This window comes from Drosophila pseudoobscura, chromosome X (assembly GCF_009870125.1).
Source record: "Drosophila pseudoobscura strain MV-25-SWS-2005 chromosome X, UCI_Dpse_MV25, whole genome shotgun sequence".
Classification (NCBI taxonomy): Eukaryota; Metazoa; Arthropoda; class Insecta; order Diptera; family Drosophilidae; genus Drosophila; species Drosophila pseudoobscura.
This window is the reverse complement of record NC_046683.1, coordinates 65,096,021-65,122,955: the sequence shown is the minus strand read 5'-3', so window position 1 is coordinate 65,122,955 and position 26,935 is coordinate 65,096,021. Positions and strand designations below refer to the sequence as shown.

Sequence of the window (26,935 nt, the reverse complement as noted above, 5' to 3'; positions counted from 1 at the left end):
GATAACCTAGAACTAATATAGATTAATTTTCCTACTGTGTGACATGAACGTGTGGGTTCTTGGAAAACGCCCAATTAAGCTTGAAGGAAAATGTCGCAGGAAATATTTCAGTGAACAATTAGTCACCAGGCTAGGGGGGAGGGAGGGCGAGGGGACAAGTAGAAAGTGTATTGCCAAGGTGGAGGACGAGCCTCAGTCAGCTCGCATGCTGTTCTTGAAATATGAGCAGAAACCGGTTGCGATCAAGAGTGGTAGAAGAATACATACACACACACAGATCTTTTATTCTTATACTTGGAGCATATTTATAGCACGCGAAGCTGTAGATCAATAACCTATTGCTTGTTCGAGCTCTTAAATATATTTTTGTTTTATATGTATGTTGATTGATGTTCAGGTAAATGCTAAAATTGGCCATTGCTGCCAATTACAATTCGTATTTTTAACAGCTTCTTCGATACATATATATCGATATATAGTAGTCATCGAATTACCGTATTTTGTAGCACTGAAAAACGTCGTAAAAAATGTAAAATGTTGTGCTGCCATATCATGCCAAAATGAACTGCCTGAACTGAATCGACATAAAGTGAAATATATATGATTCGGTAAATTTCTAAGGATCAGACTGTATATTTTATAGTTAAATCTGCGGTGACACTACCAGCTTATACACCATTTCACCTTGCAAACTTTTGATAGTATTTTTTTTTTTTCGATATGTATTCAGGGCTCACCCTCTTGTCCAATGTACCAATGTAGAAACCGTGAAGAAATACTTATCAGGGGGATCAGCATCGAATTCCTGATCGTTTGCCATACAAATGTCAAAATTGGATAAAGGTTTTTTCAGATTGGCGCTTCCATGGGGCCTAAATTAGAAAAAATTTCAATTAATTGTGTCACCTTTATTATTACATGGAAATACAGTTATTATGTAGCAAATGTGGAGCTAGCGTGTAGTTGCCCTGTAATTTAGTGGACAAAGTTCTTGACTTTTTTGAGTTAAAACCTTATTTTAAAGCAATCCAATTAGATGTTAAAGCCAGCCAGTCTTGTAGAAAATTGATTTAGCTATCGGATAAAAGTATGAGCTCAGAGCTGAGGGTTCTATCTAGCTAGTAATGTTCCACGGAATATCAAAAACGAGGAATATGAATAATTCGTAGGTATATTTGAATATGAGACCGTATATTTCGGTATTTATTTGACGGGTATGAATCGTAAATAACCGGTTCACAAAAATGATTCCGGCAACCGTAATTTTCATACCCTAGGGAAAAGGATATTATAAAATTGAGAAAATGTTTGTCATCCCAGGCTCTGTGGGCATCAGGATCGAGATAAATATATACAAGATACTAATAATGTGCATGAATATGTCTAAATTTGAGAAAAGGTCTTTATAAATTACGTATTGAACTTCATAAAAAATTAACGAAATAGGGTATACAAAGACCTATACACGCATCATGTCTTCAAATACCAGCAACATTGCGACTGTTTTTTTGTTGAACTATTTTATTTAATCCCTGTTTTAGTTAAAATACAATAAAAGCAAGGACTTAAAACTTGCCAATCAATTATAAAATTGATTCATCAATCGTATAAAATTGTCTGGGCATTACTAAATATTCTATACAGCTAGTAATATTCCACAGAATATCAAAAACGAAGAATTTATATCATAATACTTGAATTCGTCAGTATATTTACGGTATATTTGGAAAATGAGACGATATATTAGGATATATTTCTGAGGGTCGGACGGTATATTTGATCGATAAGTCCGCGGTCACACTGTTGTTGAGGCACCAAAAGCGCCCGAACGCCGAGTTTTTTAAACAAAAAGCAATTTTTTTTTCACAAAATCTGTTGCAAGCGCTGAATAAAAAAACAGAGAGAGTGCAAACCCAATCGGGTAGTTATTTTTTTAAAAGGAGCGAAACACGTCCGAAAAAGAAGTACGAACGCGCTGCGTAAACCGTAAACCAAAAGAAAAACCAGTTATGTATTCGCAGCAGCCCCAAGTTCGCCCAGTGTTTCCTTTTTGTGGAGCCAAAGAGTTGAAAAATGTATAAAAAATGTCAATGAAAGTGTCGCGAAATGCGCCCCAAGTGGAGTTTTAGCGCTAATTGTTGATTTGGTGGCAGCCACAAGAGCAGCCATCGCCAGCTTGGCCGGACCAGGCCCCGCTTTTGGTACAAGTTTAAGCCGATTTCCTGCGAAACTCTTGCCAACTAAAATGTGAGTACAAGACAAGTATACACACGGCCAAAGATAATGCACATACATATGTGTGTTTTGGCATCTTCTTCGCAGCTATCCCGTCCCGCTGTCTCCTTTTGCAACCGCCTCTGCATCTGTGTGTATGCATGGGTGTGTGTGTGTGTGTGTGCGTGTTTCGCACGAAAGGCAGGTAAAAAAGAAATAGTAAATAAGACTCAAGGGCAGCTAGAAATTATAGCGCAACGAAAATAAGAAGACACAGACACCCCGACCCACATCGGCACTCGGTGAGGCGTCCGTCCCGGCCCGTCCCGCCGTCTGCCCAGTGGGTGGTGACATTTCCCCTGCTATTTTCGGCCTGTGCTAATTTTATTCGTCCGATTGCCCATTTTATAGCGCATTTTTTTATGTAATTGCCGAAAATCAGCGTTGACCAAAGGATTTTCATGAGTGAAAAATCGATAAATCAGCGCCGCTGCAGCTGGAATTCCCTTCGTGCATGTGTGTGTGTATGCGTGGGTTGTTTGTGGAGCCGCCACCATGAGCCACCAGCCACCAGCCAGCAGCCAGGCGGAATTGGGGTAGGAAGCAGGCTCTCTCTTTCTCGCTCTCTCGCTCTAAAAGCAGGCAGCAGCTTGTGTGTGTGTGTGTGTGTGTGTGTGTGTGTGTACCAACAACTAAGCCGCTCACAATAAAATGGTTTTTGTTTTTTTGTTTTTGGCGGACAACCCCCTGAGAGCAGGCCCCATTTGCCGCTTTCCAGCGCAATGCTGCAGTTTCCCCCAAATGCAAATAAGAAAAATCAATATAAAGCCAGGAAACTAACATGCGGCGAAAGTAAGAGTCATCCTAACGCCAACAGCAAACATGGAAATATGTTATTAACCCAATTTGCATGTGCGAAATCATCTCTCAAGCGGCAGAGAAGGAGGGAAAGAGCGAGAGAGAGCTAGCGTCGGGGCATGACTGGTTGGGTACTAGTTAATCAATCAAATGCCACCGAAATTCGACGAAAAATACAGGTAGTAATGCAATAAGCCGACTCACAGATACCCGCCAGTCGGTCGAAAAGATACCCGCTAGTCAGTAAGGGGACTCCATGTATAGATGGACGAATTGGTACCATATAATACCATATACATATATCCTTAAGATCTCCGAGTTGAGACCTCCACCTGAATTCTGAATGTACTCTGCCTGGTGCCGGGCATAATCATCCAAAATGAGTCAGCCACTTACCAGCCAAATACGCAAGGCATTAATCCCAAGGCTTGGCCAGCTGTGTGAATCCAAATGTTTATATTTAAATGATTTGCTAAACTTTGGACACCCTCTGCATTGGCCGCAGCGGGGACCCAGTCGGGCGTTCCGTTTTGGCCAAAAGTCAAGTGGTGTTGGTGGGTGGGCTGGAGGGGGGTTCTCTGCATGCGTCACGATTCCATTGCAACTAAAGTCTTATCCTTATCTTGGCAGCTACTTTGGCCGGCAGCAACAACAAGACCAGCGACCAGGCCATGTACGAGGAGAGATTTGCTCCCACGAAGTCTCTCCAGATAACGAGAGCAGTAAAATGATTGGAATTTTCATTCGACACACTTATGAATGATATCATAGTTGATTCGTTGATTGTTTCGGTTGAATTCTAGAATTTATTTCGGGGAAATTGTGTGTGAAAAATGCGTCTATTTATATCTTTTGGCTGATCGATCAAATGGGTTTTATCGCATGCGATATTTGCTTTCGGGGCGCCACTAAACGGTAGATAAAACCTGTCTTGCCGTGAAAGATTGCACGATTGGCCCAAGATGGGGAAAAAGACAAATGGGCCCAACTTTCCACAGGCTTCCACACGAGCCACAGGCGCTGTTCAACAGAGCATTAACGGTGGGATGTTAATTGGAACTGGAGCAGCTTTTCTGAGGTGCTGTCAAGTGGGAAAGCCACTAATATTAGTAATATGTATTTACTAGAGATGAGCTCATCCCTACGTATTGCTGGCCCAGATATGTGCTCTCTCCGCTCTCTTCTGACACACTACACACGACGGAGGAGTCAAGTCAGTGACACTTACTTTAGATTAGAGGAAGGCAACCCATAGAGCCCATAGAACCCATAGAAAGTCTTCTAAACCTTGAGATTTATCATACGATTCTGCAGAAACAGCTGAATATTCCAGAGATTTGTATGGAACTCATTCAGAATTATCGATATACTGGAAAACAGCTGATTTCCAAGTAATACCGATGTAGATTCGGCCTACAGTAAATGTCATACGGATATATGTATGCTTTCAACTGTGGAGTTCACTTATTTTAATTGTGGCATACATTTTGACCATTTCAGATACGTGTGTGTGTGTGTGCGCCACATAGATGCCACAGACATGACGCCATATTGCGTGCCACTGGTGTGAGAGCGAGAGCGAGAGAGAGCGAGAACAGCTGACACTTGACACTGCCCGGCAGCCGCAAAAGCAAATTGCATTTACACATGTTTTACCGTTGGGGTGACGGACTCCCCTCCACCCCCTCCCCCACCCCATACACACATACACACATACGTACATATGTAAATGTGTACTGCTTCTGTGGCAGTTAGTTTTTTCCAACAAAAAACAAATACCAAACATATTCTCAATTAGTTGAATCACTGGATGACTCTTTCCAGCGCACTTTCCAGCTGTGTGCGAGTGTGGGTGTGGGCCGGGGGCTCTCTGTAATATCAGTATTTCCGAAATACCCAGCTCAAAAGATACCCGAAAGAGGCGGCCCTCGTAATCCCTTTTGCCTACAGTCGAACTTCTTTGAATGGAGGGAAAAAGTGCCAGCTCTTGGTCTTTCACTGGGGAGGTGTCACTGTACTGCCCTCCCCCGCCCACATGACACCGAATATGTTTGTTCCCTTGAACGAACCCCCGTGTGTGTGTGTGTTTTGTTTGCTTTTGTTTGTTGCCTTTTCGTTTGTGTTTGTGTGAAAGTGAGTCTCGTGGATGGCTGTGTATGTGTATGCTTTCAGGCCCCACCGCACCCCCACCGCACCCCCACCGCACCCCCACCGCACCCGTCCATTAGTTTTACTGTTTTTGTAGTGCCTTCTGTCTTATCAGCAGAGCCAGTGCCAGTGCCAGTCCCAGTGCCAGTGCCAGTCCCAGTCTTGTCTGCCGTACTTTTCCATTCAACACTTAATGTGGAGCTGCAGCCGATTTAATTATTGAACTTATTGCTGCTTCGCTCTGCAACGAATTTGTTGCCCCATGCCACCGGAATCTATTGGGGGCTTTATTTTCAAATTCGTTCGCGGGGCAAACCGAATTACCCGAATGGCACACATGTGGCAAATTAATTTGAAATATTGTACGCCACTGCCTCCTCCGCCTCCGTCTTAATTGTTTACAGATTAGAGAGGGGGGGAGAGGGGGGGAGCTGGGTGTGGCCCCTCGAGTGTTGGGTGTGAACAATTAGCCAGCGTCGTCCGATGCCCGTGCCGCTTGGCAAAAGTGTCACGCAACCTGGGCACAGCTCACAGCTCTTGCTGGGAAGAGGGGGGACACGGGGGGGACTCATCACGTTCCACTGGCCAGCGGACACCGATACCTAAACCGAAACCGAACTGTGATGCTAATCGCCATCGGGCGGATGAGCTATTTTTGGGCACGCTTTGTTTACGTTTGGCCCCTGGCATTCCGAGTGGGCGTAGACCCGCCCCCCCATCCCCCCACTACGCCTATATATAGTGCCCATCTTTAAAGGCGTCAAGGGGGGAGGAGGGGGTGTAGCTAAGGTCAAGCTAATGGCATGGGAACATTCTCCCCAGTCGCAGCAGCCTGTCCCCAATTGGCGGCCCCACAGCATTATGCAACGGCGGCGGCAACCATCATTCATTCATTCATCAAACAGTTCATAAATCAATCAGGCCCAAACACACAACCAATTAAGCCAATCAAAATGAGATTCTCAATGTGCCTAAATTCAATAAATTCAACCATGTTTCAATGTTTTCATGTTTATGGCCATAAAATATGATTTATGAAGCAATCAGGCAGACCGAAAACTACAAAATGCAATACACTAACCCCCTCCACCCCCCCACACGGCCCCCCCCCCCAAGCAATAACCTTCGACACCTCTGAATATTTTTTTTTGCAATAAAAAGCACGAAAATCAATTTTCAATTTGCATGCAAAGCAACAAAAACAACAACAACAAAATACAATATAATTTTCGAGTGTTTTTCGCGTGCAAAATTATGCAAATTAGACAAATCAACAGGGGAGCAGGGGGAGGGGGGGGGGGGTGGCAGAGGGGATCTTGCAACAATAGGGGCAAAATGCCACTTAATACATTTTGCAAAGAAGAAGCCCCCAAGAGCGCCATTTCAAAAAGCCAAATGACGTGGCGCTTATTGATTATTTCTTACATATATTTCCCTTGAATATTATGCTGGATATTCTGCTGGAGGGACTGGAAAATGCCGCCCCCCCCGTTTCTCATGTTGCAAGCTTCAAAGTGTTGCAATATTTGCCACTTTCATGCTGATGCCTCATTCTTTATTCATTCGCGGTTTTATGGCTAACAAAATTTGTTTCTCTCTCATTCATTTCTGCGCTCTTTTGAGCCCTCCTTTATGCCTCTGAGCCCTAGGAGGCCTCACAGACCTAATGTATCCATAAATCACAGCAGAAATTAATTGATTTAACATCTTTTAGTTAATCCCTCGCCCCCAACGTGGGCCAAGAACATTACTAAATCGAATAAGTCAGCATTAACATGGCAATGTCCTCCAAATGATGTTTTGATGATCAATAAAATCAAAAATAAAATAAGCAACTCCCTACATTGGCTGCCTGGCAGCACGACAAAACTGATTGTTAAGTCAATTCGATGGCTTTTGGTCATTTACCTTTCGGCGCTGCGTGAGTCCCGCCCCTAGGCCCCCCCCCCCCCCCCTTGGCCCCTGCCCCCTCCTGCACCACAGCGAATCGAGATTAATGGTTTTCTGGCCAAAGTTGTTTCTAGGTCTGGGCCTGGGTCTGGGCCAAATAATAAACGTGTCGAGCGTCGAGTTTTCTGTGCCACTTTGCATATGATTCATGCGACTTTTCTTTTGCGTGTCGCCAGAACGGTGTTGGGGCCCCCCTAGCCCCGCTATCCCCCCACCCTATCACTCTCACTTGCCAGAAAACGAAAGAAGCACTTCCGAGTGTATTCCTGAGCTCCTTCGAATGAGGAAGAGATGTCCAATAGACGGCTAGGGTATCTCCAGGTTCGGCTACCAAAAGCCTGCTGGCTTTTCTCTCTCTCCCTCTCTGTCTGGTTTTACTTTTTGGTCATCTGTGGATATGTGGATATCTCTGTTTGGGGTGTCGCCGCTGGCGTGACTTTCTTTCAGACTCCCCCCTCGCTGATGGATCATTTGGGGCATGGAAATTTGTCAACTTTGCGCTATACTCGTATCTGTGTGTGTGATCTGTTTGCATGTCGAGTGTGCCTGTCGCCCCGAGCGATACTTTATTGTACAATTGTGGGGCTTACAACATAATTTGCCAAATGTGATTAGCAAATTATGGACATGGACATGGACATGGACTGGGCGAGTGGGGGACTGGGCGACTGGGGGACTGTGGACTGGCGACTGCTGCTCGCTTTCAATTCAACGCTTCGTTTAACTGAAGTAAATTGAAAGCTTGCTGGCGGCAACAACAACAACACCAACAGCAACAACAATGGCATGAACTAGCAACAATTACAGAAAATTGAAAAGTATATATCCAGTTTTGTAGCAATAAAAAAATTGGCTAGCCGTAGATCGTAGAGAGTTCATTGACTTTTCCTCTTTTTGTTTTTAACTGTGGCATATTGCTTATGGGTATTTGCTGCCTCCGGGGGCAATGGTGTTCTATACGCTTCTCTCCACTCTCCACTCTCCACACTCCACTCTCTAGTGTTGGGTTTATTTCTGGCATTAGAATCATTTGGAACTATAAAGCCCCATGTCCCCCCATTGTCACAGCTCGTAAAGTGATCTCTCTCGCTGTCGATTTCGTCACTGCGTGGGCTTTGTGGCGGCCTTTTGTTTGTTATTAACGTGTTTTACTTAATTGGACTCTGTAATTATGCATTATTGGTAATTTATTCTTAAGCATTGACGGTTGTTTTCAGCGTGTGTGTGGCTGACAAATGCTGACAGATGCAGGAAAACATCGATGCATCGATGCATCGACAGATGCAGCTGGCGATAGCCAATATCGATTGACAGAACAGCTGAAAGCCGTGGTTAATATTAAAACTAACTGATTAACTAGCATGCTTGTAGATTATCTACTCAGTAAAACATTGGAGCAGCTTTCTGTAAATATTGATTGGAAAGAGGAGAGTTTTCTTTTCTTCAACATTCGCATAAAGTAGAATTTGAGTAAGAGGATGTATTGGTAATCGATATGTTATTGATTGGTGCAAATGAAATCCTATCCACTCCAATATCAGCTGTGTTTCTGTACAAGTATTTAAATATATTCTTGAGTATTCTTGATCGAGTGAGTCACCTTTTGGGAACCAGAGTGAACTCATCCTTGGTTTTTTGTCTGCTGCTGTCTTTGGGTTATCGAAAGATGCCCTGCCCCCCCCCCCCCCCCCCCCCCAACAATATGCAGATGATTCAACTACATCAGCCTCATCGTTTGGGCTGTTATTGTGGCAACTTTCGTTTGATGAAAAACTCCGTTTAACCCATGCCACACACACTCGTCTATCAAAGAGCGATTTGCGCAATTATCATGAATGTAGTGGCAGTTTTTTTTTGTTTCCTTTTATGATTTTCTTACCTTTGCGCAATAAAAGTTTATTAACATTTTGCACATTTGCCTAGCAACAAAAACAACAATTTGAGGCAGCAGCAAACGGTAGACACGGCGACGGCGACGGCGATGGCGACCGCAAGCAAGAGCTGGGCTGGCTGTACAGCAGCGTAACGGTACTTGAGCATTCAGTGTTGAATAATAAAGGCGCACAAAGAAAAAAAGACGCAAAGATTAACAAATGAGCGGCCGCGGAGATGCCGGCGCCGGCTTCGGTTTGGTTGTTTTTTTTTTTTTTATTTTACTGTATGCAAATCGCCGTTGGGCCACGCCCACTGTCAGTTGCAATTTGGCCAAAAGAAAATTATGTACGTACGTTTCCTGGTACAGGCGTTTGAGGCAGTGGATTCTCTGGCAAAGAGTGCAAAAACATCAATTAAGGAAAAATAAAAGTAAAATGAAACAGAAACAGAAATTCCTAATGAGGCAGGGCCTATCTGCGCATTTGCATCTACATAAGTACATGCTTCAGCATATATTTGTTGTTGTTGTTGTATTTTGGTTTACAACAAAAGTTTTGGGCTTAGGTCTAATCGCAGACAATGGAAAATTTACAATATGGAAAGTTGGAGCGGAGAGTAGCGTAGCCCGGCAGCTGCAAAGGGAGCGAGGGTGAGAGGGAGAGAGAGTGCGATGGCCTATCTATCAGTGTGCCAAAAGCGTTCAGGCTTATGCTCTCGAAAAGCAAACGGCAGCGCGGTAGCGCAGCAGCGCAGAAGGCAATGGAATGAACGGGACCCGAAGCTTTTGATGCCCTAAGAGATCCATGGCTGTGCTTATGACAGCCACAAATACATACATACATACATACATACATACATGTGTATTTTTGTAAACAATAGTTTGTTGAGGTTACAAGAAGTGGGTGCGTTTCGATCGGAGATTAATTTGAAAACTAAGAGAGGGGTATTCAGAGCCTCACAAAGCCAGACATGTGCCCAAAATCATAATATCCCCCTCTGCAAGGGTATCAAACAGAAGCAGCAGCAGCAGCAGCAGAAACGAACAGAACTGTTTTTGTTTGTGTATATAACAGCAGTATAACACTATAACAATGGCTCATTCAGCGTCTGTATATAACTGCCACTGCGCTCTAATAATTATTTATAATAATTACTTTTTTTGTGGCCCGCTGTTTTGGACATTAGGAGACGCGCGCTGCCGCGGTCCGTATCTGGTTTAATTAATCTTTTTTTTTTTGCGTTGCTGTGGCTCTCTCGTATCGCCTGCCTGCCTGCAGGCCGGCCAAAAGTGTTTCTAGAAACAATCGAAATCGTTTGCTGACCTTGAAGATAGTAGCTGCCTCGAGTACATGTGTATTGCCTGTATGTATGTTATGGAGGCAATAAATTTACATTTGGGTAGACCGACCGCCATTTAAAAATGCATTCACTTTGCTTTTCGTGTAAATTATACGCTCTGTGGCACGCACTTTCCTCGTACCCCAAATATTATATTTATTTTTGGCACGCACACATCTTGCGGCAGACAAAGTCAGTGACGCGGTTGCAGAATCCGCACCCATAAAACTCCTCATTTGTCGTCGATCCTGACATTAAAAATTTTGTTGCAGCCCGACAATGTCAGAAAACGATGGCAGGCAGGCAGCACGAAAGTGAAAAAAAGCAAAAAGAGAGAATAGAGTGGTTTTGCTAGAGCTAAAGTGTTTTAGATACTCTGCAATGGTTGAATAAAAGAAAGAGTTAAACTAAAAGTTAGTCGGAAAACCCATAGCATTGGGTTTTTTTGTATACAAAATATTGTTTAAGTGATGGCAGTGCGCACCGCCAACGAAAGTCACCATAGCCGACCCCCGAAGGCGTGTACCCTACACTCACAGAAGCCGACGGCGCTGTGGCTGGGCTGCACTTCTTTGCATCGCTTTTTCGGGAGGCGGAGAGGGCTGCGGCTGCGGCTGGGGCTGACCGACTGCGACTTGGCTTTGTCGCTTTGTCTTCGAGGTCATAAATATTTCGTTTTCATTTTAAAATATAAATTTACTTTTGCAAAAATACAAAGTTTTTGTCTGTCTGCTGGCCTGGCCTTTGCCTTTGCCTCTGCCTTTGGTTTGGGGGGTTTTTGTTTTCTTTTCTTTGGCTGGGGCTAAAATTTGCATATCAAAAAATGTGTGCGTGTGTGTGTGTGTTTTAATGGCAGCGCGAATTTCTTCTACTCTGACACTGACATGACACTGCGCGACATGTGTGTAAGCAGCAGCAGTGGATGACATCAGATGTTAAGGGAGTTTGCTTCATCTCTCTCTCTCTCTCTCTCTCTCTCTGGCTCTGTATTGGTTTTTTTTGCATGCACTGAATATGCAACTATCGTAGGGGAATGCCGCCTCGCAGTGGTCGCTCCAGCCGCCTAACTTGCGTAACTTTGTGTGGCCTCATTTGATATTTTAACGGGTAATTGCGGCCAGAATGAAAAGCACGTTCCACCACAGACGCGGCTATAATGTGGAAATGCTATAAAAGTGTGATTTATGCTTATAACAACAAAAAAGTAGAACCCGCTGCCGCTGCCGTTGCCGTTGCCGCTTCCGCTGCCTGCTGTTGCTGCTGCTGGCCTGCTCTTTCCTACAATCAGCGTGCATTGAACTTTTTCACATCTCGTTGTGCTCACCCCTGCTCCCCACCGAATTGAGGCAGGTTCAAATTTGCCTTTCATATCAGGGTCTGTGGCGTATCAGCGGCCTTTTGTTTGTCATTTGTCCCGACACACACTCTGGGGCTCTGCCATCTACTTAAACTTTTTGTTTTTCCACAATTGTAAAAAAAAATCAGCTAATTTGCATAAAGTTTCACACGCCGGCCCCCACACATTCACACACAAAATGCTCACACACGCACGTCACGTTCTCTCTCCACTGCAGGCGCTCTCTCCCACGCTCATTATCTTTTTACGCTCTCCCTACATGGCATGCACTTGCTGTGGCGGCGCTCTCTCCCAAGGTGCGTTTATAAAAAAGGTGAGCAATTCCCTCACCTTGGCTGCGATACTGCTCTCTTTCCATTGCATTTACTTTCTGTGGGCTACTCTCTCTCCCACACTCACGATCATTGCGGACGGACTGACGCTCGCGCTCTCCCTCTGTTTTGCATTGCACCGCCTCTCTCGCTCTCTCAGGCAAGTGCTTCGCTATCATTGATGGGCCCTCTCCCACTCTGTATCGCTCTCGGGGCTCTGCCGCTGGGGGCTGAGCTTGGGCGCCTCAGTCTGCTTTTTGAATCGGTTGTGCGCGGTCAACGTTGGCGCGCGTGTTCCCGTCAGCGGTCGTTCATCTGTCGGCTGTCGGCTGTGTATAAAATAAACCGTAAATAAGTGTTAAAACCTTTCCGTTGATCATTCTCGTGCCACGCTCTGGTGCTCCCTCTCTATCTCCATCTGATTGTTAGTGTCTATAAAAACACATGTGTCTACACACACACACACACACACACATATATATACATACATGTGTTATAAAAATCTCTTCATTTCGCCAAAATTTCGTCTGAAAGCAGAGACAACAAAATTTCGAAACACAGCGACAGCAAATTTGATTAGCAGCTATCAATATTGTATTCTGTTTTGTTTTTTTTTTCGTTTTTTGTTTTTTGGTGGCTTGGACGTGCTGGCATTTAATCAGCAATACAGTTCGGTGTTCCCAATAATTGGGCAAAAATTCAAGGCCCTCAAACACGTACATATAAAAAATAAAAACTTCCGTTTACTCCCTTTTATGGTGGCATCTAAACAAGAAACAAAAAACAAGCAACAAGAAACAATAATAAAATAATCAATAAATCTGTAATAAAACGAGACGCACACACACACACTCGCACACTCGCACACACACTTGTAAGTTCGGCGGAGGAGTGGTGGGCGCAGAGAGCGTATAAGATATACAAAATCGTGTGAACAAATTCCAGTTGGATCTATAAAAACTGTATGACATTCGCTTTGAGTTTTATTTTATTTTCTTAAAGGTGCCAGGGATGCCACCCCACAAAGTTTTAGAGTATTTCCGCCTTATAAACTTGATCTGAAATCATTTAATCGTGCCAATCATTCGTGTTAACTCTGCCTGTTGTTGTTTCAATTTTATACAGAAAGTACTCTTGTGCAGCAGGTCTAAATGGGCTGTAAATTATTCGAAATCCAAGTATTTAAATTTCTATAAATCTATTTTGAGACAAGGTAACAGCTTGATGGAAGTTTATCTTGAAATTCACTTGAGAATGGAGACTTTAATTCCGAAGAATGTTTTATATATCCCCCCCAACTGGATTCGCTCGAAATCTGTTTGAATTGAGTGTCATATGGGCTTGAAAGAACACCGTATTCCACACACGCACACACACACGCACACCTACACAGACAGAACACCTACATATACGTACATCACAGCTGTGTCTCTTGGTGTTTTCACAGTTGGATTGTTTTTGCTTTGGCTCTTGGAACGGCTCGGCCTGGACTGGGGCTGGGACTGGGGCCTGGGGCCTGGGGCTTTGGCTTGGTTTATGGCGAAGTAGCTTGGAATCTATTGACTGAGACCCGAGACCTGAGACTGGTCTCGATTTTTGGTCTTGGTCTCGGTCTCGGTCTCGTCTCATTTGATTTCAAGGGCCTCCGCGTTTTGACGCCTGATTGAGTTACAAAAGGCACCCCATCCCCATCCGCCCCCCCATCCCCTCTCTCCTCACCCATCCCCAATGCCAGTAGTAGTCATAAATCAACGTTTCAGCGGGCTGTCTATCAGCTGTACTCGAAGTACATGCAAATTAGCTGCGGAAACGATTGGGGAATACTTTGCGATCGACCCTCTCTCGGGCTCCACGCGCTCTTCCCACTCTTCGCGCTCTTTGCCCTCTGCGTGATCTTTAATTATGAATCAAGCGCAGTCTGGTGCCACTCCACGATTCTCTCACAGTTATTAATCGTAAAAACATTTTTGCATGTCGTGGCGGGGATTCGTATTCATTTTCATTTCCTTGGTTGTTCATGCGTGTGTGTGTGTGTGGGGGGGGGGGGAGGGAGGGGGTAAGGTCAATCTAAAGTCAATGCCAGGCCAAGTCTGTAAGGCCCGGGCTGCATGCATTACGACGAGGCGCCACTAAATGTACATTTTAATTGAATTTTATTTAAATTTTAATTACCCCTCGTACCCACCAGTCCCCCCCTCCCACCAGTCCCCCCCTCCCACCACTCCCCCCTCCCACCAGTCCCTCCTACCCACCAGTCCCCCCCTCCCACCAGTTGATCGCCCCTCAGAGATGCCTGTTTCGATCCCTTCTGAAGCACTTCTGGTTTCTCTATTCCCAAATATTTCTATATATATTTTTTCGATGGTGCACCTTTTGGATTAGTGGCTTTTTTCATTGCCACAAGAATCCACAAGACCAAACTGGTTTCACTTTTCGGAGGCCCAAGTCTTTAGGTTCTCTGCCATTCTGTCTTTGCCATTCCGACTGCATTCTAGTTCCGGCTTTTGGACAGCGAAACATCATCAGCAATCACCTCCCCCTCCTCCTCCTCCCCCTCCTCTTCGACTGGCTGCCAATTTAAATGTTGATTTATTATCACGATACGATAGTGCTGCTTCTGGCCAGGGTCATGTGTGCTCCTCTAACCAAACTTCACCTCTAATGAGTTTTGCCCTGCTGTTGGCTCCGAGGAAAACTTCTTGCATGTGGTGGGGCCTGGGGCCTGGGGCCTGGCGCCTGATCTCTATCTGCAAAGGTCCTTGAGTCCGCCCCCAAAAGCAGGGCTGGAACGAACACGTTTCACAAATCACTGCTGGCTGCCGTTACTGACCTCGCAGCCGCTTTTGCTGGCTGGCCTCTGCCTCGAGCGCCGCAGTTTATGCGCCAAGTGCAGTAAGTCGTTAAATGAAGACCCACATGGCCGCAAGCGGCACGCGGCACGGGGCACGGGGCGCCGCCAACGTTTGTAGTCGTTTCCAGTTGCTCTGCCACGCCGCCACCCACTTTGTGGGGCACTCGGCCGGACAACGCGTTCGGCCATTCTGGGCCACACACAGAAAGTGAATTCTAGCCTCCTTTTGGCCAGGCTAGCGATGGTAGCGTGACTGCCGGTAATCCTGCCTTCGACCTCCTTTCCGCCTTTTCAGTCAAGGTTTACGAGGGGTTAATGGGGGGAATGCGGGTGTCTATTGATTGGGTGATATATTGTGCGAAAACAGATCTAGAAACTGGAGAGGGAGGTGTTTCCTCCTCGAAAAACAACCTTTTATCTATCCCAATCCTGGTTCTTGGTTTCCTTCAAATATATGTGAATATTTCACTTCGATTTGTATCGATAACAAGCGATTATTGCCCGATTGTTGCGCCACCATCTCTGGATGGAACGCGAATGCCTGCAGGCAGCGTTTAGGCCAACAATTTGTTCAGCAATTTGTGTTTGGGGAATTCAAGATGTTGTTGGATGGACGGACGGAGAGCTCCATCAATTTGCAACCTCATCGCGAGATCGTCGAACCCCCCTCCTACCCCTACCTCTCCTCCAGCAGAGACCCGCCCAACAAAGCGATATTTATTTTGTTTCTCCTTTTTTTTGCCATTATGATTATTTTTTGTGTGTTTTTATTCATATAATATTTTTGTCTATCAAAGCGTTTTTGTTGCCCACAATGTAGTCGTTTGTCACAGCTCTCTCTCGCTCCCCCTCCCCCTCTCTGTCTATCTCCTCCACTCCTCTCCATCTTCCAACCACTTGACTGGGCGACTGGCGACTGGTTTCGGGGAGCCATTGACATTCATAGCACACTTTCAGAGCGGGGGCTCTGTCTGTCAAAATAAAGGAATTAATCTGTGATGACATAAATTCATTGGTTTATGGATAGCTCTCTTAGATCTGTTATCCGTTGAACAAATTCCTTGGCTTCCAAGCCCCTCCAAGGAGCTCCTATCGGAGGAGCTCGTTCTGCCCACACTTCCGTGCTCCGTACACCCTGCTCCCTGCTCGTTTTCCAGTGACTTCTCTTCGATACAAACCATAAATTTACATGGGTTTTCTTTCCTAATGCTTCTTGGGTCGTCATCCATCGTCATCCATCGTCATCGTCAACTTGTTGCGACCATATTTGGCCACAGATTCAAATGACCAAACGACCGTCTGTCTATCCGTCTATCTGTCTGTCTGTTGATCATTTTATCGACAATCAGTATTTATATCTTGTTTGGACCTGGTTTTGCTGTGGCTGGTGCCGTTCTGCTGTTCTAGAGGCACTAGGCAAGGCGCTGGCATTACTCATCCGCCCCATTGCACGACCTTTGTTCGGCAATCGCGGGGTATAAACGGGGAGGCTTTTATTGGCTAAATCGTATATAGAAATATGACTGTTGTGCCAGTCTTAAATTTAAATAATGCCGACTAAATCGAGCGTCGGGCGTCGGGCGTGATGTGGGCGGGGATTCTCATTGATTTACAATCCACTCGTAATATGATGGCTGTTTGTGGAACGATAGTTTTTCCTTTTGGGACTGAAATCTGCCGATTTTCAGCTATAAACAAGTTTTATTTGATCGCAGGCTTTGGTGGAATTTTTTCTATGGGTTTTCCGTAATAAGAAGTGCTTTGAAGTGCTGGAAGAACCTTCGGAATGCATCCCCCCCATCCGATATTCCACCTGGGGAGCTAATGATTCTATCGTTTACCTTCGAATCGAGAAGCTATATAGAGACGGGACGGGTCTATGGCTCATCCGATCCGAATCATGCAGGGAAACAAAAGCAAACTGGCACTGCGATTCCGTTGCACGTATCTGGCAGAACGTGCAATTATCGAGTTACAAATGCAATTGTTTTTTGTTTTGTTTTTGTTTTTTATGGCAGTGCAGTGGTTTCTTCTTGTTGTTTATGTTGGCAGTCGGCTGTTCTCTTTACATGCTATAATCGTGCAATAGGCCATAAATTACATAACTGCCGTACGTTTATCTGCTGGATACACCCGTAGAAACGACAACCGTTTTGTTTCTTGCGACGATATTGTATAGAAGGGGGTCTCTGGCGATCTCTGACGATCTCTGGCGATCTCTGGCGATCTCTGGCGATCTCTGGTCTCTGATCTCTGGCCTTTGTGCGCCTCAGACCTGTGGCACGGCACGAGCAGATAATGTCTTTGTCGCTGCTATCGTATCGTATCGGATATCATCTAGCAAAATCGATCGATCGATCTTCGCCTTGTCCGCTTTTTCCTACGTTGATTTATACGTTGGCAGGTTTTATTTCTTTGTCTCTGAGACAGACACGATTTGCATGATCGACCACTCGGAAAGTGGTCGTTGTAGAACTTATTAACTTTTCATGTTCTGCGATTTGTTGTGCCGCTCGCCTTTGTATGCAAATTCAATCGAATAATATTATTACAATGCTGATAAATAATCAACATAATGGTGGGGCTTTTCTCCTCCATCAACTGTCGGAAAACCCTCTCAGCGTCTCGCTGAACTGAGCCAATATTTGTCCAGTGGCAACACCACACCATGCCTTATGAAATGTTTATTATTTACGCGTAAATTCGCTGAAATTTCAGCTCCAGTCGGAACTGCTCCTCGGCTCCTCGGCTATCAAACTGTGCAAACAGAGACGTCTCCATGAGGTTCCTTTTGTTTTCTTTGGGTGCTGTGGCCTGGGGGCTGTGGCTATGCCCTCCAGCATAGCATATACATATTCTCACTTCCCAGGTATTCGATTTCAAACAGAATGAAGCGCCAACCAGCCGGCTGTGGAGTGGAGTGGAGTGGAGGGGCATGCACTTGCTTCCGAGATGACAAATTGGAATTGAAATTCTATATGTTTGCCTTTGGGCGGGGGGCCCTAGGAAGTGGGCGGCGAGGGTCAAGCACTGCCTGACTTTTGCTATTGTCTGCTGCGGTTTGTGGGTGGCTGGGGGCTAATGATGAGCTGCTGGTGGGTGGCTGGTGGCTGGTGGCTGGGGGCTGGTGGCGGCTTGCATTGACGTCAACCCTCGCCCGAGCCGTACTCAAATGAACATCAATTGTTCACTCAGACATAGCCATAGACAAATGTGGTAATCGACTCCAGATTGGCTTGGAATTCATCTTTGGATTCCGCTCATGGGCTTCAAGCCTTTGTTTGATCGGGCAATCGATAATCGATTAAATCGAATGCCTGTCTGTGGAGATGGAGGATCCAAAGTTTGGAATATTCGATCAAGAAACAGCCCTGGCAGAGGCCTTGAGCCCTTGGGCCATAAATAATAAGGTTCTTGGTTGAAAAGTAAAAAACCAAAAGCAAAAGATACATTTATTACGAGAGATCTCAGAGCTGGCGATTTGTTCAAAAAATGTTTTAAAATATATGGGGTTGTATATTTCCCTGTCTATAAGGTAGCTGGCTAGACTCTGGTGATTCAACCGATTATATCATTTATACCTTATATTATATGTACAAAATGTGGTAAACCATTTCTCCACTCATCGCAGAGTTGATTTGAAGGTTTCGGAAATACAGTGAAGCCCGGCTATAACGACACTCAAGGCACAGACGATTTTACGTCGTTATACCCGAAAGACGCTCTAACCAACAGTAGCAAAAAATAGGTTGGAATAGGTTTAAAAAAAAAACTAATTAATTTTTTAATCAAAAAATTTTGTTTTTTTTTTTTTGGTTCTTAAAAGTGGTATATGTAATAAAAATAATGCATATTACATAAGCATAATATAACAAGACTAAATTCTATATAGGGGGCTTTTTTTTGTTGTTTTATTCTTAATATAAATATTCAGTAATTTTTCACATATTTTTATATGTTGCGCACAGCATTTTTTAAGACCTCTCGTCACTAAAATTTGGACAAATCTACTCAGAATTCCTGCAGCCTGAAATGCCTTCTCACTTCCCTTTGATCTGCGACGTTGTCGTCGCGTCTTCTGTCCTTCATCTAGTATATTTTGAGCAATATTGTCCTCGGAAGATTCCTCACAAATCGCCACACCCTTGTCAATGAGAACATATTCAGCCAGCTCTTTCTTTTCCTTTTCCTTCATTTCTTTTTTGGCATTATTTGGGTTTATTTTTTTCCGGCAAAATCGAAAAATATCTTCGCTTTCAGATACCTTTTTTAATGGGGACCGACCAGCCGTCATAGCCGGTCTCTACTGTAATTGCCTTCGCGGAAGAGTCATGAGAAACGAAGTGCATTTAAAGCTTTTGTTAAGTAAAACCTTTTTGTTTTTTTTATGTAGATTTTGTAATTTCTGCCTGTTTAGACTTTTTGTGCAATTACTTATCCCCCCCACCCCCTCTCTGTCCCTCTCTGTCTCCCCCTTTTGCAGATTACTTGTGCAACAACGACAACGAAAAGCAGCGGGAAAAAGCCAACAATTGGCACATTTGGCGATAAATCAGCGAGCGAAATCGTCATCAAAACGCAACGCTGACAGCAACAAAGAAGAAGACGAAGAAGAGGAAGAGGAAGAAGCAGAAATAACGGTGTGAACTTTAGCAGACGCTGCAGAAAGAAAGAAACAAGAGACTCGGTGGAAAGAGGGGAAAACGAAGACGAAGACGAATCCAACAAAAACGAACAACGAAGCAGAGAGCGAGAGAGGAAGAGAGAGAGGAGCAGCAAGGGTCCTGCTGCATATCGATTTTGCTATTCTGGAGACTATTTTTAGTGGCATCCTCGCAGTATCTTGGCGCGTATCTGCGTTGAGGCTTTGAGGCAGGTTGGCAGCCAGCAGCATGTGGCCATGTAGGCAGCCCTAGACACTGACAGCCACAGCAAAAAAACAACAAAGAAAGAGGGGAGCCCAAGCCCAAGCCCAAGCCCAAGCCCAAGCCCAGGCCCTAGCCACTTGACAGCCACTTGGCATTCAGGCAGCAGCAGCGGCAGCAGCGGCAGCGAACCATAACCAGGCAGACCGGAAAAGCGTCGATGAGTTGAGGCCTCGAACCCCATCCTCCACATCCTCTGGCCTCTCCACCGTCCCCTCGGCCTGCTTCGACTGGAACTGGAACTGGAACTGAAACTGAAACTGGAACCCCGTCCACCGCCGTCGTACCCTTGGCCAGAATGGACGCGGACGCAGACGCATCGCCCACATCGCCTGCGGCAGGTCCTGCTCTGGTATCGGGCAGGTCATTGGACCAGCAGGTGGACGCCTCGCCCAATCACTCGAACTACTCGAATCTCACGAACAACAGCAGCCCGAGCCCAAGTGGGAGCAGTGTCTGCAGTCCCTCCACCACCTCCTCCTCCTCGTCGGCGCCCCAGTACAGCGAGGATTTGCGAGCGGCAGTCGCTGCCGGGCGCCACAATCAGAATCCCATAACCAATCCCATTCCAAATCAGAATCAAAGCCAGAGCCACAGTCACAGCGGATCGGCGGGCACAGGCGGCTCGTCGTCGGGCAAGACCTGCGAGGTGGATGTGGGCGAGGAGGAGCGCGACACCTTCTCGCCCGTGTCCAGTCCGGACTGCAACGGGGCGGCCTCGGCTCTGGGAGCAGAGGTTATTGCCTCCGGCAGCGAACCGGGCCTGGACAACAAGATATTCGAAGGAGGCAGTGGCAGCGGCAGCAAGGCGAAACCGGCCTCCAAAGAGGAGAAGCAGCGCCAGAACGAGGAGATCGTGTGCATGGAGACCTCCACAGTGTCGACAGAGACCGGTTCCTGGGAGTCGATGTATCCGGTGGCCGTAGAGCCCCCGCCAGCACCACCGTCGGCGCCGGAGGATGATGACACAATGGGCCCCGAGGCGGAGTCCAGTTCCGTGTTCAAGGGGATCAGCGCCAGTTGCCTGCTGCGGGATCTGGAGAAGCGCGACCAGCCGCTGTCCACATCCGGGACGAGTGCCTGCTTCATAGACGCCTCCTCGCTGCGCGACGAAGATGAGGTGCTGTCCTTTCCCAGCCTGGACGGGCATGCCCAGGAAGAGGAGAACGAGAACGAGCACGAAGAGGAGCACGGAGCGGAGGTCGAAGCAGGAGCCGACGGACAGGAGGAGACCCTGGAGGCTTCGCCCACCCAGCAGCTGGAGCAGTTCCACAAGGCCTTTGCCAGGTGCAAAGGCTCGAGCACGAGCCATGGCCATGGCCGCAGCAGCTCCCACGACGCCGACTCCTCCGACTCCTCGCTGAGCGTCAAAATGCGACGAGAGCAGGAGGAGCAGGAGCGCCCCATGGCCTCGTTGGGCGGCGGGGGGCCCTACAGCTTCCAGCACAATGCCCAGCACTTTAGTGTGCATCCGTTGGGGAGCAGCCCCAAGTTTGCGACCCACCACCACAGCAGCCACAGCAGCAGCCACAACCAGAACCACAACCAGATCCACAACCACAACAATGGGCAGCCCGATCTCAGCTACACGACGGACTATTCGTCCAGCAGCCCGGCTCCCAGTCTGGTCTGGTCGGAGCAGGGCAGGGCCGCGCATGCGCCGCACTCCTCGGCCTCCGCCTCGGCCTCAGCGTCGACCTCGACGCCACACAACTCGATGGTGCACATAGAGCCCGCCTCGGGGAGCAACAACAGCTCCATCCACAGAGACTACACCCTGTCGTCGTCCCTGTCGCATCACCGCGACTCGGGCGCCTACTGCAGCGATGCCACGGACTCGCCGCTGCCCCTGCCGCGCACCCCGAAGCGCTGCTCGAAGTTCGACGAGGCCAACCCGATAGTGTCGGGCGGGGCCTCCATCGAGGACTTCCGGCAGAAGCAGTGCGAGAGTCCCGGCATCAAGCGGCGCACCGACACCTGCCCGATCGTGTCGGGCGGCTTTGTGTCGCTGGACTTTGCCCCTACGCGTCCCCTGCAGGACGACGATGAGGAGGACGACGACGCCGACGACGCGGAGATCTCCGGTGTGGAGCTGCGCGTGAAATCGGGCGCCAGTGCGGGTCTCCAGAGGAAGCCGGCGCCCGGCATAGCCTCCTGGGTGGTGGACATGAGCGACTGTCGCCCGGAGCGCCGCCGGAGCACCAGCAGCACCACCTCCAGCTTCCGCGAGCGCTCCGACTCGAACAGCTCGCACAAGAGCGGCTGCGGCTTCTACGTCTCCCTCGACGACATGGACCGGAAGCCGTCGTCGGAGCAGCCACCGGCCAAGCCCCAGCCCCCGCCGCCGCCGTCGCAGCTGAGCAAATCCTACACGGCTCCCAAGTCCGCGGGCTTCTTCGTGAATCTCTCGCAGAACGAGGCCGAGCAGCAGGAGCCCGGCGGCCCGCTGGCGGCGGACGAGAAGGAGAAGCAGCTGCAGCAGCCGCCGCCGGAGCAGAAGAACATCTTCAGCATGTTCATTGACATTGGCGGCGAGCAGAAGACGCCCCGCGCCAACGGACGCAAGGAGCCCCTCAGTCTGGCCCAGCGTCTGTCCAGCTCGCTCAGCTCCTCGTCGGCCGCCGTCCAGCGACGCGGGGAGCTCGGCGGGGACGTGATGAAGTCCAGTGCCAGTTCGACGGAGACCCTGATGGCCAAGAGCGCCACACAGAAGGAGATGCTGGCCGCTGGAGCAGGAGAAAGCAAGTCCCTGGACTACAGATGCAATCTGGATCCGCCGCTCACGGTGGCCGCCCTGCGTCGCATCTCGCAGCAGCAGCGGCAGCAGCAGCAGCAGAGCGATCCCACGAAGCGGCACAGCTGGGGCAGCAACGGGAGCCCGGAGCAGCACGGAGGGGCACCGGGCAACGACTGCAAGCGGTCCATCAGCCTGACGGCCAACGGAGTGAACGGCAGCGACTCCTCCGGGGCGGGCCTGATGAGCATCATCGACAAGCTGCCCATCATCTCGAAGGCCTCCTCGCTGTCGGTGGACAGCTCCCTTTCGCCCTACGACGACTACAGCGGCGGCTCGAATGCGGGCGGTCTGAGCAGCTGCTCCGACGAGGAGCAGCAGCAGCAGCAGATGGCGGGGGGCCGCCTCAAGAAGCGGCGCCGCGATGCGCAGCTCAACGAGACGTACGACAAGAGCAGCATGGCCTCCGTGACGGAGGGAGTGCTGTCCAAGGACATGTCGCCGGCCTCCAACACGGACACGGACGATCTCACCTTCCAGCAGGACGAGCAGCTGGCCCAACAGCAGCAGGCCCTGGAGCAGCAGCAGCAGCAGCAGCAGCTGATTCCGATCCAGTTGAGCAGCAGCTCCAATCGCACCAGCGTCATGGAAACGATCATCGAGGCCAAGGAGACGGCCTCGCCCAAGAAAACGGCCACCGGGTCGGTGCCGGTCTCGGTCTCGGTCTCGTCCTCCCTCACCAACGGCCATACCATGGAGTCCCTGCACGCCACCATCGAGAAGCAGAAGCAGCTCCTGGAGACGGTCAACGAGCACGGGGAGCAGCAGCAGCAGCAAAAGCTGCCGGCACCGGCTCCGTCCGCCTTTGTGAAGCTCTCGGACATGGACAAGCCCGTGAAGCACGACCTCCAGTCGCCGGATTCGATGAGCAAGAGCGTCGGCAACAACCACCGCAGCAGCCACAGCTCCCAGCTGGGGCAGCGCCTGTACCGCGACGAGAACAAGGGACGTCCCCACTCCTGGGCCATGACCCGATCGACGGGCAACAGCTTGCAGAACTTCACCAACTCCGTGGACAACATCCGAAGCCTGTCGCGGCTGTTCCCCAACTTCTCCAAGGAGTTCTCCAACTCCCTGCCGAACGACATGACCCTGGAGCTGACGCAGGCCCAGGCGTTGGCCCAGGCCCAGGCGCAACAGCAGGTGGACTACATCCAGACCGATCTCAGCGCCGACTCCAGTCTGGCCTCCAGCTTCAGCAGATCGGGCATGGACGAGTCCTCCCTCAGCTGCCGGCAGCCGCGTCGCCTGGGCGAGGACCTGCTCAAGATGTTCCTGCAGGAGATCGCCACGGATATGCTGGTCGAAGTGCATGGCCGTCGCATCCGGGCCCACAAGTGCATCCTGCGCTCGAGATGCCAGTACTTTGCGGCCATGCTGGCCGGCCACGGATCCCAGAGCGTCGTCTCGCTGCAGGGCTACTCCTACGCGGCCGTGCACTTCGCCCTGTGCCACATCTATTCGGGGGCCTCCCATCCCCCGGACGGGATCAGCCTCATGGAGCTGGCCGCCCTGGCCGACCTGCTGGGCCTGGAGGGCCTCAAGGAGGTCACCTCGCACGCGCTCAAGACGAACTACTGCCACAACTTCCACAAGCCGTGCTCCGGCTGCATCGACGGCATCCTGCAGGTCCTGCCCGTGGCCCTCAACCATGCGCTCGACGATCTCTATCGCAAGTGCCTGCGCTGGACCTGTCGCCACTACCTCAAGGTGTGGCCCACGCGCCAGTTTGCCCAGCTCCCGCCCGACATACTGGGACGCTGCCGTCAGCAGATCATTGCCTACATGGTAAGATTCTATCCATTGCTTTCACTCTCACTTGAGGATTCATTTCATGCGTTCTTTGACAGACCTCGGAGACGGTGCTGGACACGGTGCTCGACTGTGACCATCTGCTGGCGCAGCTCTCGGCCTACCGCTGGGGACACGTCTGCGAGCAGCTGGTGCGGGACATACTGGACGCGGCGCACGCCTATGTGGGCGACCACTTTGCCAGCCTGATTGCCAGCGACGCCTTCCTGTCGCTGGGCCACGACCGGAGTCGCCACATTCCCCATCTGGAGGCCCTGCTGCGACAGGCCGCCTCGGAGCTGACGCCGGAGCAGGCGTGCCGCAGCTACCAGCGGGTGACGCGCCTGAATGCGGTGCTGCGGGCGAAGCTGCACAACGTGCCGGGCAATCTGAGCGAGCTGGTGCAGGAGCTGCACGGCCTGCAGGAGGAGGAGCAGCTCGACTGGAAGCCGGACTACGTGCGGCTGGTCTGTGCGCTGGTCTACACCGTCGAGCAGTGCCTGATCCGGCAGTGCTCGCGGGCGATGCGCGTGACCGCCTGGCAGCGCATGGACCTGGAGCTGCGCAAGAAGATCCAGGGCATGGCCCGACTCACGGAGCCGCTGGACATGAAGCGCCAGGGCGGCAAGGCGGTGGGCAAGGCCTTCTCCTTTGGCGGCAGCACCCGCAGCCAGGATCTGGTGCAGATAAAGCTGGCCATCCAGGCCCAATCGAAGCGGGCCCACGCCCAGGAGACGCACATGTACAAGGCCACCCAGACGCAGGAGGCGGGCGCCTCCAACCATGTCCAGACAGCGGACCGCGGCGTGCAGGCCAACCACGATCCCCGGGAGGGAGGCAGTAAGTCAATTCCCCCCCAATCCCCTCTCTGCAGCCGCAGCGGACGAATCTAATTGTGCTCTCCCTTTCCCTTTCAGGCAAACTGCTCAAATCGAACTCGCGTGCCCACGTGCCGCATCGCGCCGCCTCCCAGGTGGCCTCCGAGCGGAACAGCATCAATCTGCACCGACGCACGCAGTCCGAGGCGCCGCCAGTGACGCACCACAAGAAGGCGGCGGTGGCGTCGGCGTCGGCAGCAGCAGCAGCAGCAGCAGCCGAGGCCAAGGCAAAGCCAACGGCAGCCCCGCGATTGGGAGAAATACGACCCCGGTACTTGGAGCCGCGCAAGCCACGGGCACCGCTCGCCAATGGACCCGTGCGCAGTGCCACCAGCTCGAGCATACCCGCCACTGGGGGGGCCCGGAAGGCGCCGGCCAAGAATCTGCACATCTCCTCCAGCGACAGCTCGAGGAACTCGAGTCCGGCGGCAGCCCGACGAGTGCAGAACGGAAGCGGCGCACGTCTAGGCAACAAGTCGAGCAATCTCTCCATGGACAGCCTCTCCTCACCGGCCAGACGGGCCAAGAGCAGCTCACGAGCCCCCACCAACGACAGATACTCATCCGATCAGAACGTCGACTCGCTGGCGGAGAGCATGAAGAGCTCCGTCATCACGAACAAAACGATCTCACACGAATCCCTCTCGGGCAGCTCGAAGCTGGCCCGCATCCAGCAGCTGAATGGCCACTCGGCGGGGGCCAAGCAGGCGCCCAAAGGCAGGCAGGCGAAGCCCCTACAGCGCGGCCCCACGGTGGGCAACAAGTCGACGCGGCAGCTCAAGCAGCAGCATAATGGAATGGCCTCGAACGGGTCCAGTCCCAATTCGGTGCACACGACCAAGTCGGCCACCAGTCGCCTGTCCTCCGTCAGCAGTACGCTCTCCACCCGGGAGCTGTTCAAGCAGCGCTCCATTTCGGTGCCAGCAGGCGGCACAGATGGCGCACCGGGCACCAAGGGACGTCCCAGCTTCCTATCGGCCAAGTCGCGCGAGATCCTGGCCAAGCGGGCGGAGAAGAACAAGCTCCAGCAGCAACAACAGCAACAGCAGCAGCAGCAACAGAAGCAAACGGAAAGTCTGGGAGATGAGCGCGGGTCGCATCATCTGCGCTCCTCCGCCGGCCCCCTACGCTCCTCCTCACATTCCGCTGTGGCCAGCATGCTGCAGCAGCACAATCTGCGCAACAGTCTGCCCTCCAATATACCCACACGACGTCCCAACACGCTGCAGCTGAAGAAGACCACCGCTGTCTCGAATGGCGTGGCCACCAAGGTGACCACCAACGGGATCAACGGCTCGTACAAGGCCGCCCAGGCGGTCAAGCAGAAGCTGGACCTGCTCATCGATGCCCAGATGGAGGAGGCGATGCCCATGCCCATGGAACGAGTCGAGTCGAAGCTCGAGCGCTCCAGCACCTTCTGCAAGGATAGCGCTGATCTGGATATCAGCGAACTACAGATTGTGGAGTAGAGCAAAACATGAAAACAGCTGGCAGCAGCAGCAGCATAATGAGGTGAGCAGTGCCCAAATAATGCAAAGAATGAAAGAAGAGCGCTAATCTTGTGCCCATCCGCTTCCAGGTCGTATCAAATATGGCCCCAGAGACGGCCCAGCCCAGCCCGGCCCAGTCCAGTCCCCGCAGAACC

At 49.9% G+C, this 26,935-nt stretch overlaps 1 protein-coding gene across 4 annotated transcripts; it reads left to right on the top strand.

Moving 5' to 3' along the window:
• The first annotated feature begins 1,755 nt into the window (after positions 1 to 1,755).
• LOC4812135 (pneumococcal serine-rich repeat protein) lies at positions 1,756 to 26,935 on the top strand. Of its 4 annotated transcripts, none has more exons than XM_015188338.2 (5): positions 1,756 to 2,247; positions 19,386 to 24,409; positions 24,472 to 25,252; positions 25,330 to 26,802; positions 26,870 to 26,935. In XM_015188338.2, the coding sequence occupies exons 2-4, from the start codon at positions 20,126 to 20,128 to the stop codon at positions 26,757 to 26,759; spliced, it is 6,495 nt and encodes a 2,164-aa protein (XP_015043824.2). In that variant the 5' UTR covers positions 1,756 to 2,247; positions 19,386 to 20,125; the 3' UTR covers positions 26,760 to 26,802; positions 26,870 to 26,935. The 4 variants fall into 4 exon arrangements, with proteins under 4 accessions (XP_015043824.2, XP_015043822.2, XP_015043823.2 ...); XM_015188336.2 differs by lacking the exon at positions 1,756 to 2,247 and adding an exon at positions 12,273 to 12,398; XM_015188337.2 differs by lacking the exon at positions 1,756 to 2,247 and adding an exon at positions 12,451 to 12,475.